The 14,011-nt window shown below is 39.7% G+C and overlaps 1 protein-coding gene across 2 annotated transcripts in view; it reads right to left on the bottom strand.

Annotated features, from left to right (window-relative positions):
* Positions 1-14,011, bottom strand: part of Ep300 (E1A binding protein p300) — a 62,991-nt gene that overhangs the window by 3,803 nt on the left and 45,177 nt on the right. For both annotated transcript variants that reach the window (XM_028789850.1, XM_028789851.1), the window contains exons 20-29: positions 13,335-13,415; positions 11,057-11,113; positions 10,583-10,660; positions 7,695-7,762; positions 6,847-6,997; positions 6,589-6,735; positions 6,176-6,289; positions 5,310-5,475; positions 4,117-4,281; positions 2,934-3,095 (exon numbers count right to left, since the gene is read on the bottom strand). In XM_028789850.1, the coding sequence (XP_028645683.1) occupies positions 2,934-3,095; positions 4,117-4,281; positions 5,310-5,475; positions 6,176-6,289; positions 6,589-6,735; positions 6,847-6,997; positions 7,695-7,762; positions 10,583-10,660; positions 11,057-11,113; positions 13,335-13,415 (1,189 nt within the window). The remainder of the gene's footprint in view (positions 1-2,933; positions 3,096-4,116; positions 4,282-5,309; positions 5,476-6,175; positions 6,290-6,588; positions 6,736-6,846; positions 6,998-7,694; positions 7,763-10,582; positions 10,661-11,056; positions 11,114-13,334; positions 13,416-14,011) is intronic.

Below are 14,011 nucleotides of genomic sequence, written 5' to 3'. Positions count from 1 at the left end.
AGGCACGAGAGGAGAGGAGAGGAGAGGAGAGGACAGCAGGAGGAGTGGGTTCAGGGTTACCTGAAGCCCTTCTCCACCCTTGTTCATTTTGAGACTTTAAAGAACCTAAAAAACTTGTCAACCCAGGTATAGTGAATGTCCACACCTTTAATCACAGCACTCAGGAGACAAGAGGCAAGACTTTGAGGCCAGATGGGTTGATGAAGAAAGTTCCAGGACAGGTATGGCTGTTACACAGAGAAACACTATCTTGAAACAAACAAACAAAACCCCCCAAGACTCATATCCTGTTACTCCATTTCAGTAAAACTTAAAAAAAAAAAATAGTGTAAGGCTAGGTGTGGTGATACACACCTTTAATCCCAACACTCAGAAGGCAAAGGAAAATGAGCTCTGGGGGCTTGAGATGAGCCTAACGTTAGGTTAGACCCTGTCTGAAACAAACCAAACCAAACCACAGACCAGCTCAGGGACAGAACTATATACTGAGTACTATACTTTAAGATACAATTTGTGGCTTAACCTGAATCTATGTACTAGAAAGTATCCAATTAAATCTATGTGGAAAAATCCTGCAAGACCTGTACAAAGGTCTGCTGTAAACATATGCAACAAAATCATAATCTCAGGAGGTACTTGCTAAAACATAAACAACAAAATAAATAGCAAATGGCACACAAAGTCCACATACCTTTCTCAGGTTCTACTTTAAAAATACATGTGCATGTATCTCACATTTTTTGTGCACTGAGTGCTTTGCTTGCATGAGTCTGCACCACGTGTGTGTGTGTGTCTCTTACCTCAGGCAAGAAAAGTTACCACCTGGCCCTCTATTCTTGGCCAGTTCTGGAGAGGTTGAAAATTTATATAATTAGCGTAAAATCCTAGTCATGAATTTGAAATGCACCTCCACGGTTTGAGATGAAATATCCCAAACTGCTTGAAAATGGGGTTCCTACCATTGGTAGGAATATATCCATTTGCAGGATATATCCTAAGATTAGATAAATTAAGTCAAATAAACTGCTGGAGAGGTAATTTAGTGATTAAGGGGACCAGAGTTCAAGTCTCAGCAGCAACATGAATGGTCACATGTCTGTTACTCCACTTCTTTTTGTTTTGTTCTGTTTTTTGAGACAGGGTTTCTCTGGCTGTCCTGGCCCTGGCTGTCCTGGAACTCACTCTGTAGACCAGGCTGGCCTCGAACTCAGAAATCCGCCTGTCTCTGCCTCCCGAGTGCTGGGATCAAAGGCGTGCGCCACCACTGCCCGGCTTGTTACTCCACCTCTACGGGTTCTATTCCGCTCTTCTGGACACTATGAGCACTTGATCCATGTGGTGCACACACATATATTCTCATCCACTCTCAGGGATTGGAGAGATGGCTCAGTGGTTAGGAGCATTGGATGCTCTTCCAGAGGACTTGTGTTCAATTCCCAGCACCCACATGGCCACTCACAACAGTTTATAACTCAAATTTTAGTGGACCAGCCACTCTCACACAGACATTCACGTAGGCCCAACACCAAATGTACACAAAAATAAAAAAAAAACTGAGTCAAATCACCATTAGCTCTTCAAACAGTACTATACTCTCAAAATTGAGCAAGGAATGTTTTCTGATGGCATTAGGCATCTATCTAGCTTTGATTGTATCAATCTGTTAGGATTGAGACAGAGGAAGGAATATATGGGGAAAATTCTTTTAAGTGTCTGTACTTCCTCACTCTCCTGCCTTTTCTAGAGATGGCTAACTAATCTAGTTGCACTCAGTAAGTGACCAGTCTTCTCACAGCATAACCGCCGTTTAAGCGATTGCTTCTGAAGCCGAGTGTGGTGGCTCATGCCTTTAATCCCAGGACTTGGGGAGGAAGAGGCAGGAGGAACTCTGAGGGTCTACAAAGTGAAAACTAGGGCTGTTATACAGAGAAAACAAAATGAAATTATTTTAAAATTGTTTATTTTGAAAAGCAAAATAAACAAATATAAAATAAAAATAAACTGGTTATGATTTCATATTAGAATGGAGTTGAACTGTGATGGGCTAGGGATGTAGCTGAGTGTGGGAGCCTGGTACTAGGGATGATCAGACTGGGCATGTAAAACTGTCCTCAGCTACACAGTGAGTGGAAACCAGCTACATCATAAAATCACCTCAAAAACAATTCCTTTCTTACTAAACATGGTTTCCTCCTTCCATTCCCAAACTTCTCAGAAAAGCATGTTAAGGGGACAGAGAACAGTGGCTGAGCGGAGTTAGGGGCTGTTCTTTGTCACTAGTTGCTTTTGCACAGGACCCAAGTTCCATTCCCAATACCTTCATGGTAATTGTCTTTAATTAACCCCAGTTGCAGAAAATTTGCCTTTCTTTTCTGACATGCAAGCAAAACACTTATACACATAAAAATAAGTAAAGCCATGTGAGGAAACCTGTAGTTAAGTTTTAATTTAGAAGGGGGTTTAAATGTGGCCTCTTGATTGTGAATGTGCCTGAGTCAGTGCTTACATCTAACATTAAGCACTATTACAGCAAATCTGAAAAAGCATTGGCACATGCCATCAATCTCAGAACCAGGAGGCAGGTGGATCTCTAATGAATTCAAGGCTATACAGGGGGCTACAGAATAAGACCCTGTCTTAAAAAAGTCAGAAACCCAAGAAAATTTATCAATAGGATAGACAAATCATGCTTCTACTTTAAGACACAATACAACACCATGTAAATTTATAAAAGCCTCAGTTAGAACATTTTCTCACAAGCAAACTCTCTCTATATGCATACAGATCTTTATCCCAGTCAACCACCTTCCAATCAAATCATTTCTTCCCTCCGACTTTCCAGCAACCTGGAGTTCTCATCATGCTAGTTAGGGTGAGCAGTTTAGAACCCCACCTGCCTGCCATGCCCTTCTACCCTGGCGGCTGCCTCTCACCTCTTTATGCTTTTCCATGGTGGCATACAGTTTCTGAGAAAGGTCATTAGACACATTGGGCATACCAGGCTTCTTCTTATTGCCCCTACTCAGGCTGCTCTTGTTTTTGCTGGTTTTCTTGTTATTCTTCTTCTTAGCATTTTTGCTGTCTCCTTTTGTTACCTGTAGGGCAGCACAAAGGAGAAATGAAAATGCTAGGTTCTAAGACAGACCTAGAAATGAGACTGAAGGTAAAAGACCCTCTGACTCTTGGCTGATAAATTTTTAAAAATTTCTGTAGCTGCTTATCACCCATTCTTTTCCTTTTAGTGTTTCCTTTTTTAAACTTACAAGCAATTTTTTGTGTGTGTGTGTGTGTATGTATAGCCTGATGAATGTATGTCATATGTGTGTAGGTTCTTTTAGAATCTTTCTGATTCCAAAACTTGAGTTATATAAAGTTATGATTTTTTTTTCTTTTTTTTCTTTTTCTTTTTGTTGTGGGTACAGGTACTGCTATGCTTGCCTTAAAAACTTTTTTTGGTGTTGGAGTCCAAACTTAGGCCCTTGTATTTGTGTACACCATGGCACACAAAGTGCCTGAGCCTTTTTATTTTTTCCTTCTTTTTGGACAAGGTTTCACTGTACAGAAATCTGGCCTTGGAACTCACAGGTATCTGCCTACTTCTGCCTCCTAAGTGCTGAAATAAAAAGACGTGTCAACCCACCTAATCAGCCCCCTGACTTTATTAAGTTAAAATCCAGAGACAAGTCTAGATGTGCTGTGGTCAATAACTGACCAGGCTACTATGAAGGAGACAAGTTGACTCGGTTCCAGGCTTGTGCCTGCCTGTGATCCCCAGTACTTCTGGAAAAATACACTAGAAAGGATATGTAGTCAGCAAAACTTGTAGCAGCCAAAATTTGGCCTATTAGATATATTTTTTTGTACAGTTTTCTAAGAACTTATATTACTCAATGTCCAGGAAACTACTTAGAAACACAGAAACCCTTAGTTCTGAGATAGTTTGCCTGCTATGCAGCCAAGGTTGACCTTAATTATGTGGCCCTAAGTGCTGAGACTAAGCACATTACACCTAGCTGAATTTAAATTCCTCTTTCACACCGTACTGAAAGTGTCAACTCCTTTCTGTATTATCAATGAGATGTCAAAGTAGACACTGTGGACACAGAAAGCCCTTACATCAGTACTCTCGTTGCTGGTGTTCTCTTCCCGTTTCCTCTCTTCCTCTTCCTGTTCAAGCTCCTTGATGCTTTCTTCCAGAACATTGGGCCAGAAATCACCTTCAAAGTAGGGTAATTCCTTTGCACTTGTTAATCGATCTTCAGTAGCTTGTTTTAAAATATCCTGTAAAAACAACAACAACAAAAAACCCATGTAAATATGACTAGAAATTTCTATGCTTTCTTTTTAAAATTTTTCTTTATCTTTTGAGACAGGGTTTCTTTGTGTAGCCCTGGCTGTCCTGGAACTCAGAGAACCTGCCTTTGCCGCCTGAGTGCTGGGACTAAAGGCATGCACATGCACCACAACTACCAGGCTGGCTTTCTGTTTTTAAAAAGCTTTCTTTGTATGGCAAAAATGTAAATGTTCTCTAGGTCACATGCTAGAGATATTCAGAATACTAATTTGTATCACTATCTACCCTTGGTTCACTACGTACACAGCTCACTATGTAGTCTGGCTGGTCTCCTCAAATCTCATGGAGATCCATCTACTTCAGCCTCCTAAATGCTGGAATTAAATGCATGCAATTACCATACCCAGCTTTCTTTTTTGAGACTAAGTGTCCCTACTTAGCCAAGGATGGCCTGCAATTCCATATATAGATAAGTATGGGCTCAAACTCAGAGATCTACCTGCCTTTGCCTATCCACTGCTAGTAAAGACATATGCCACCATATCCTACCCATGACTATTAAAAATTAGATTTATTTATTTTATGTATAAGCGTTTGTTACTGTATGCACATGTGTACACCATGTGTGTGCCAGGTGCCCACAGAAGCCAAAAAAGGAAGTCAGATCACCTAGAATTAAAGTCAAGGATGGATGTGAGTGACCATGTGGATGCTGGGAATCATATCTGGGTCCTGCGGGAACAAGTGCTCTCAACTGCTGATCCCTTTCTCCAGACCCCGATGACAATTTGAACTTTGAATCATCCTGGCTCAGTTTCCAAAGTGATTATAGGCTCATCTGTAAATCAAATCACCTAACACCTAGCCTTTCTAAATCTGAAATTTTATGTATTAAAAATAAACTTTAATGAATTAACATATTTGTAACTGTTATTACACGTTATAAGACTGAACAAAACTTGTCAAAGTGAAGACAGAAAATAGTAGACTGGTCCATTTCTATGTTCCAACTGACCTTGTAGTCATGGACAATACGTTCTGATACAGCCTTGTCAAGCATCTTTTTGTACCATTCTTGCAGGCGCTTGGGCTTTGGTATCTTCTGATCAGGTGGATGGCAATGGAAGATATAGTCATCACCTTCACTTGGTGGACAGGCCCAGATATGCCCTGTTGTGTATCTAAAAACCACAAAGAGAAGGACATCAAGATATCACTTGTGTTAGAGAAAGCTATAGTAGCCCTCCTAGAGTAGTGCTGGCTACAGGTGCAAACCACTGCACAGAGTACATTGTAAACAACAAGGCAAAAGAACAAGGACACAATGCTTACTCTCAACAAGACCCAAAACAAGATGTACTAATAGTTCTCATACTACCTACTTATTCTAAAAGGCCACGGAAGAATGCTTCATTTATAGAAGGGCTTGCTTCTTGATCCTAAAACCCCACATCTTGTATTTTAAGATCAAAGAAGAGAAGAAACGTATCTTAACAAATTAAGTGCAAGGTGAACTGCTACAAGTTAGGTGCTAAGTACTCTCCAGGAGGTAAAGACTACCTTCACATCGTAATTTACAAATGAACTTATGCTCTCCCCCAGGCTTCTTGTATGCTGGGATTGTAAATGTGAACCATCACATCTAGCCTGTTTTCAGTCTTTATATTCATTTATAAAAGGCTCAAGAAAACATTTCATTTTCAAATGAATAATACCAATGTTTTCAACAAAACAGAAGTAAAGGATCAGTATACTGGTTAACACATGGAAGATCTAACAAACTGAGTCATGGCTTCACTACCAATATAAGAAAGCCAAATACTTACACATCTTCCACAACATATCACTTTTTAATACCTAATTAAAAGGGTATGTGCTTACCCTAATTTCTTGACATATTCCAAATATCCAATTAGAATTTCATGATAGACTGCAGTTCGCAAGCATTTAGGACGGAAGAAATGAACACTATCGAGGTAAGATATGTATACTCTCCTATATCAAAAACAAGAAAAGAAAAGCATTACATCACGTATTGTATTATTATTTATATGGCTGAAGACATCACCGTTCTTTCTTGTGCTCTTGTTATTTGTAATGATCACAGGGAAATCACAGGGGTGACTACGGGGGACATGGGATGGCCTTAGCTTCCGTGTATGATTAACCCGGCGCATGCTATACTCATCATCCTGTTTCTGCCCAGTGTGCTTTTCTACTAGTTATAACATGAACCCAAGCCCCTTGCCATTCCCTCTCCCATATAATGAGAAGCTGGTCACATCAAGTCTTACCTCTGGTTGGGAGGGGGACAGTCAGAGCCATATTCTTGAACATGCATGCCGAAGAAACACAAGTCCACACCATCAATTTCTTCAAAGGCAAACAGGGCCTTTGTTCGGTATGGAAAAGATTCTGCCATCTCTCCACTATCTACAAACCTACATAATTCAGATTAAAAGGAAACCATAAATCATTCAGGTTGAAATCAACAAAAATGGAGTGTGTATAACTGTGGATCTATAAAAAATGAAATGGAGATTACTAGACACCTGGCTTTCATGCCTGGCTTCACCTCCACAGTTTTGTCAGAAGCATGAACAACTCGAACAGTGACCTCTCCTGATTCAGGGTGATTTTGTCGCCTCAGAAAGTCATTCACTCGATTCTCCAGAAAGGTCCCAAGTCTGGTAGATGGCAATCCTGGGAATATAAAAGTTACAAGTTACCAAGGCATGGCCTTGTATACAATTCCTAGTGTTAAAGAGTGAGAAGAAAGTTATCATGGCTCAAATTTTACTGTTAATACTGAGGCTCAACTAACCTGATGTATTTGTTTTTCAATATAGTAAGGTAACTTGGGTATCTTATCCCTCAAAACAAAGTATTAGGTAAGACCAGAAGGTGTCTGTAAATTAATTCTACAGTGATTCTAGTCACTGTATCACTTTCACATGTGCCCCACATTATGTCATGTGCCAAAACAGGAATATGGGGGAAAATGTACTAAAATTTTCAGCAATTTTTTTATAGTTCAATATTTACTACGCTATAGAATTAGTTTTATTTTAGCTAAATTTCTTTTTCTCTTTTGAAAGAGGGGCTCACTATGTAGACAAGGCTGGCCTCAAACTCAGAGATCCGCCTGCCTCCCGAGTACAGGGCTTAGAGGTGTGCACCACAATACTTGTTATAAACAGTAAAAATTGATTAATCTTGGCTAGTTTCATTTTCACTAAGATTCAGGAGATATAGATAATTTTAAAGACAGGGAAGGTTGGCCTCACACTCAGAGCTCTGCCTGTCCCTCCCTCCCACGTGCTGGGACTAAAGGCATGGGCCATCACCTCCCAGCTCTTGGTAACTTTTTAAAGCAAGGTTTACCTCTAAGGAGACTTACTTTTAGCAGAAAGCTTATTTTCTTTCCTAGTTCGTGCAGTTTTCTTTAAACAGCCATCACAGACAAACCTAAAAGGTAAACCAGGACTTTGCTTATACAACATAAAATTAAAGCACCATGTAACAAAATCTATCATTCAAATCCAGGTCAACTCAAAAAACAACTTGGCACAAGTTCCTGTATCTGTAACCAAGTTGACAGAACCAGTACACACCTTTTAGATGGCAGGTAGAGGGTTTCTAGCTGAGAGAAACAAGAGAACAATTGTAATCCCAACTGAGAATGGGAGACAGGAAGATCAAGGAGATGCTGGCCAGCCAGTGAGAGAATCTCAAAAAACAACTACCAACAAAACAGAAGCCTTTTTGCACTTCTGTGCTACATGCTTATTATAATCCCAGAACCTGAGGGATGTGAGGAAGGGCTGGTCAAAGTTCTATATATATTATACAGCAAGTTTTGACTATAGACCCATGTTTCCTCACACCAACCACTCAACCACATAGCCACATCCACACAGGTTTCTAAGAACACACTAGGTAAGTTCCCTACTACTGAACTGTATGTATCCCTAGCTATTATCCCCAGGCTAGTCTTCAACTCTCAATTTTCCTGTGTCACTCTTTGAAGTTAGAGTACTGACATTAAATTCTACAATAAAAGAACTTCTAATTAAAAAAACAAAAATCAAAAAACAAAGCAAGCTTAATATACGTTTTTTAAAAATAATTTAGTCAAGTGGTGGTGGCGGCGGCACATGCTTTCAATCCCAACACTGAGTTCAAAGTCAGCCAGGTCTATAAGAGAAACCCTACCTCAAAAAAAAAAAAAAAAAAAAAAAAAAAAAGAATCTGAGTATGTACCACTTACGTATGTGTGGTTACTTATGGATTCATTCTAATAATCGTTACAAGTAGTTGTGAGCTGCTGACTTGAGAGCTGAGAACTGAACTAGAGCCTCTGCAAGAGCCATTTATTTCAGTCACAATACAGTATCAGTGATGGCTTTTAGCGGATTGATCTTAAATTCTGAATTGCAAGAATTTTAAGAAATTTCTTAAGCCATTTTTAACATGTAAATCTTAGCAAGCATGTCTCTTAAACATACATAAAGACAAATCAAACAGAAAAATGAAAGGTAGCCAGTGACAATCACTTATTGGCATTTTTCCAGATGATGCTATCTGTGGGATAGCTAATAAAGGGAGCATTAGACAGTGAGGAGACAGGCCGGGCAGTGGTGGCGCACACTTTTAATCCCAGTGCTTGGGAGGCAGAGACAGGTAGATCTCAGAGTTCCAGGACAGCCAGGGCTACAGAGAGAAATACTATCTCAAAAAAAAAAAAAAAAAAAAACCCTCTCCCCAAATGATAAGTATCAGCTTTGACTCTCATTTGAAATACTATGGATCTATAAGTTACTGGTCCCCCAGCCTGGCCAAGAGTCATTAGTTTATCACTCCAACTAGAGTGCTTCAGGAAGGATGACTAACTTCCTTAGCTTTACACCAATACCTGTTCCCTTTTTAAGACTGTAGTTATCAGTAAACACTTTTAAATCTGGCAAATTCTGTTATAGCCATACTGGGTTTTAAACCAACATTTAACATTTCCTTCCTTTTATGGAGATAGGTGTTCACTGTGTGGTCCAGACTTTTTTATTTATATATATATATATAAAATAATGGAAACATGCTTACCTAGGCTGGGATTATTGGTGAGTGCCACACCTATAAGATTCTTTTCATTTGCCGGGTGGTGGTGGCGCATGCCTTTAATCCCAGCACTTGGGAGGCAGAGGCAGGGAGACTTCTGAGTTTGAGAGTTCGAGGCCAGCCTGGTCTACAAAGTGAGTTCCAGGACAGCCAGGGCTACACAGAGAAACCCTGTCTTGAAAAACTAACGAACCAACCAACCAAACAAACAAACAAAAGATTCCTTTCATTTCATAGTCCCTGCCTCCAACCCCCTTTTGAGTTCTTGGAACGGAGCCCTGAGCCTGCCTAGGTTACTCAGCTGGTTAACACTGGCCTATGTCCACAGCCTATGGTATTCTTTAGTTAGCATAGCTTCTCACAAGTTACAAATGTACAGAAATAGTGACTTCTACCTTATCCTACTAATGTGTGCAAATCTTCCAATGATGTATGAATAGGGGCTGGAGAGACGGCTCATCAGTTAAGAACATTGGCTGCTCTTCTTGAAGATCTGGGTTTCATTTCCAGCACTGATACGGTGGCTCACAACTGTCAGTAACCTGATGCCCTCTTCTGCCCACATTTTCAATAAGCTTTTGTTTTGATTATTTATTAGCATTATTAATTGTATTTTATTTCTTCTAATTATGTGCGCGTGCATGTGTGTGCGCAAAAGAAAGCAAAAGCCCAAAGAAATCAACCAGATGACAGGTAGCTATGGTGGTATGCACCTCTAATCCCAGTGTTCAGAGGCAAAAAGATCTGAAATTACAGACTAATCTAAGCTATTACAGATGTTTTGGGAATCTTAACACTTAAATGGAAAGTGCTTTATCCAGTGTGCCATCTCCTCAGCTGCTATTTATAGTTTTAAACTGGGTTTGTACTGATCCTTTTCCAATCCAAAGAAAACACAGTTTGGCAGTGTTAGGATAAAATCCATACTGTGGTAGGCATGTGCTGTACCAATAAGTTAGACTCCTACTCCCAAAGAAAATACTTAGAAGAACATAGCTTTGTTTAGGTATGGCAATGTACACCTTTGATCCCAGCACTCAGGAGGTAGCATGTTCAGCTAGCAACATAGTGAGGTCCTATCAAAATCAGTAACTCGGAACATATGAAAGAGTTATAGAAAAGAATGTTCAAGGAAAGAAAATAAAACAGATCTGCTAATGTCTCAAGGCTCACCCCGTTGGCCAGATGATCTCGTGGTGAAGAACACAGATCTGATGCATCTTTCTTCCACACTCTGTGCACTCAACAAACCTGGAAATGAACAGTATAAATTCTAAGATTTTGAAGCATCAAACAAAAATGTCCAATATCTTTTGTAAATTCTAACAAATCAAAAGATAACTGTCATGCCCAAAGAGTTAAAAAATTAGCTCAGTGGAGGGAACCTGTCCTCTTCAGTGTGCTAGGCTTGAAAAATCTGACAGGTAGGCTAACAGATTCTAAGGATGCACAGGAAATGCAGTGAGGAGAGCACAGCATTAGGCAGCAGTTTGATGCTTGACAGGGACATTAAATGAACACTGTAAGGTGATAGTCTTAGCCCCTATAACATTTATGATATGCAGATGTTAGCCCAAGAACATTAAGTTATCTTGAAAAAAGGTCAGAGTGTGTATGTGTACGGATAATTCAAGGGAAACTACTTACAGTTCAGGATCCAGCGTGTCATTTTTTCTCTTGGAAAATTGTTCTTTATTTATTGTACTAAGGAAAGAAAATAAACAAGAGAAAATAAACAAAAATAATGACTACTTGAATATACAATGCTCTGAACAAAGTTCATTGTCTCTGAGTATTTCTTGGATCATAGAAAATGCAGCTGTGTATAACACAGTGCTCTATAGTATGTCATATTTAACAGACACACATCCTTTTCAAACAGGGTCATATGTAGCTGTGGTTGGCTTTGAGCTCACAGAGCTCACCTCCCTTTGGCTCTGTAGTGCAGATGAAAGAGTCTGTTAACACGTACAGTTCTATTTAAAATCTGGTTCTACACAGTTCTCTTAATCTGTGGTTCCCAGATTGTAAACATGGTGTTCACTCTGGAGGCAGAGCTAAGTGGAGCTCTCTGAGTTTGAGGCCAGCCTGGTTTACATAGTGAATTTTGCAAGAGGTAAGTAGTGGAGATCTTATCTTGGGAAAAAAAACCAAACCAAAACAAAAAAGGAATAGTTTCATCTGAGAGGCTGAAAATGGAGAACTACCTGGAGTCTAGAATAGAGAGTAATTTCTAGCAGGGCAGAATCACTCTGTGGTTCCAAGGGTAAAACTGATTTGACTTCCCTTTCCACAGCAGGAAAGGCTTCCCTAGTGTGGACTTCTCTGGTTCTGCTAAGAGTCAAATGTCTCTTTGGAGGTTCTCAACATCCATTCTACATGGGCACCCAGAGCTTACTATGCTGTATTTCAACTAGTACATTATTTTTCAACAGTAATTGAAAGAGAAAGTGTTGGGCTGGAGAGATGGCTCAGTGGTTAACAATTCCCAGCAACCACACGGTGGCTCACAACCATCTTTGTAATGGGATCTGGGGCCTCTTCTGGTGTGTCTGAAGACAGCTACAGTGTATTCATATACATAAAATAAATAAATCTTAAATAAATTAAATTTAAAAAAAAAGAGGGAAAGTGTTGCCGTATAAAATAAATGACTCAGGGTGCCTCAGAGGCTTGTTTCACTAATACTATAGTTTTTTTTTTTTTTTTGAGACAGGGTTTCTCTGTGGTGTAGCCCTGGCTGTCCTGGAACTCACTCTGTAGACCAGGCTGGCCTCGAACTCAGAAATCCGCCTGCCTCTGCCTCCCAAGTGCTGGGATTAAAGGCGTGCGCCACCACCGCCCGGCCTAATACTATAGTTTTACTACTATGAATTTTAGATTTCATGTAAACATTCTCCATTAAGTTCAAATATGTTGTCTAACTCTATGTTAAAGAGACTAACAAAACTAGTTGGCAGTTTAGACCATGTGTTGAAGTTTTTCTTGGCATTTACTAAACACTAAAAACTTATGAAATTACAAAGCTCCAGGCAGGCTCACCTAAAGCTATATGGTAAAGTCTACTAATAGGGGTATTCTGTTAACCTACTAGAGAAAATATAAGGGCGTCATGAGTCCAACCTCCTTCAAACTCAATAGAGTATAAAATGCTTTTATACTAACCTTTCAATTGTTAGAAGAGAAGGTATACTTTTTTTATTGGATATTTTATTTATTTACAATACAGATGTCATCTCCTTTCCCCATTTTCCCTCCCTAGAAGCCCCTATCCTATACCCCCTCTTCCTTTATGCTTTTAGACCATTTTGATTTCATGCATGTATTAAGGTCAGTTCTAGGTTGAGGGACTAGCAATACAATAGATGCAAATAGTCAAGGAACAAACAATACAATAAACACAACTAGTCAAAGAAAAAGCAATGCATTAAACAAAATTACACGAACACTCCCGTGATCACTGTTTCTAAGGGCTTATCAGGATGACCAAATTATGGGAGCCTACTCCCCCTTCCTAGCCCAAGGTCATTTTCATGTCTGATGCCTACTTTCTTGTTCTAGCCTAATATTTAGATTCCTGCCTGAGATTCGAGAAGGTATACTTTCATAAGTACTTATTATTATTATTATTACGAAGATAACTGTCCAAAGCTCAGAAAACTCTTATCCCAGAACTTTGTAAAAAGAATCTAGTTGAGTAGCCAATAGCCAGAGAAAAGTATAGGTACCTCTATCTGAGAAAGCAACTGAGAATCAGTATCTAATTGAATTTACCTCAAAATCATTTGAATTTAAACAGTAACCTATGACTGGTGGGATACAGTATTAGACAGACCACAGTGTAAGACAACTCTGACATGCCTGAGAACAATCCTGAGAGAAGGGAGAATCAAAAGAGCAGATTCCAGATGACGCAGTTACTTACGTTTGAGGTTGGGAAGGGTCATCACCCAAAGAAACGCTCTCCCCTTGGATTTCATTGAAACACTTCTCACAGAAATGATACCTGTCGGCAAGAAGGCCATACTGGGGTGAACTGTTCCGTTCACACAACACAGCCCAAGCCAAGCAACGAAGCCAATCACAGCAGGCCAAGGAGGGGAACGGGAGCAGAGAGCAGGTCATCAACGGCGACAAGGACATTCAATGATGCAGAATTATGGGCCCCACAATATGGGTTTGTTTTGTTTTTTGGTTTTTTGTTTGTTTGTTTTTGTGTTTTTGCAATCAAAGCCAAGCGCAGACAACGACAAGCATGAGGGAGAAAAAAAAAAAACAAAACAAACGAAGAAATGAGGGATTGCAAGACAACAAAAAACAAAAGCAAGACAAGACAACACAAAGCAGAAAGCCAAGGCAAAGCACATATTAGCATTAAATATTTCAATGGGATCACAAGTAGCAAATGATTACACCAAATAAAAAAAGACCTTTCTCTTAGACCCATAATGCTTGATTTTTACTACCCAGTGCTGGTGGTGCTGGTGCTATTACCACATACACATAAGTTGTGTGTGTGTGTGTGTGCATGTGTATGTGTATTACATGTCTTTTCCCCCTTGAGACAGGATTTCTCTGAATAGTCCTGACCACCCTAGAACT

The sequence above is a fragment of the Grammomys surdaster genome, unplaced genomic scaffold (assembly GCF_004785775.1).
Source record: "Grammomys surdaster isolate TR1022 unplaced genomic scaffold, NIH_TR_1.0 125852, whole genome shotgun sequence".
Classification (NCBI taxonomy): domain Eukaryota; kingdom Metazoa; phylum Chordata; class Mammalia; order Rodentia; family Muridae; genus Grammomys; species Grammomys surdaster.
This window is presented reverse-complemented; position numbering and strand designations above follow the sequence as displayed.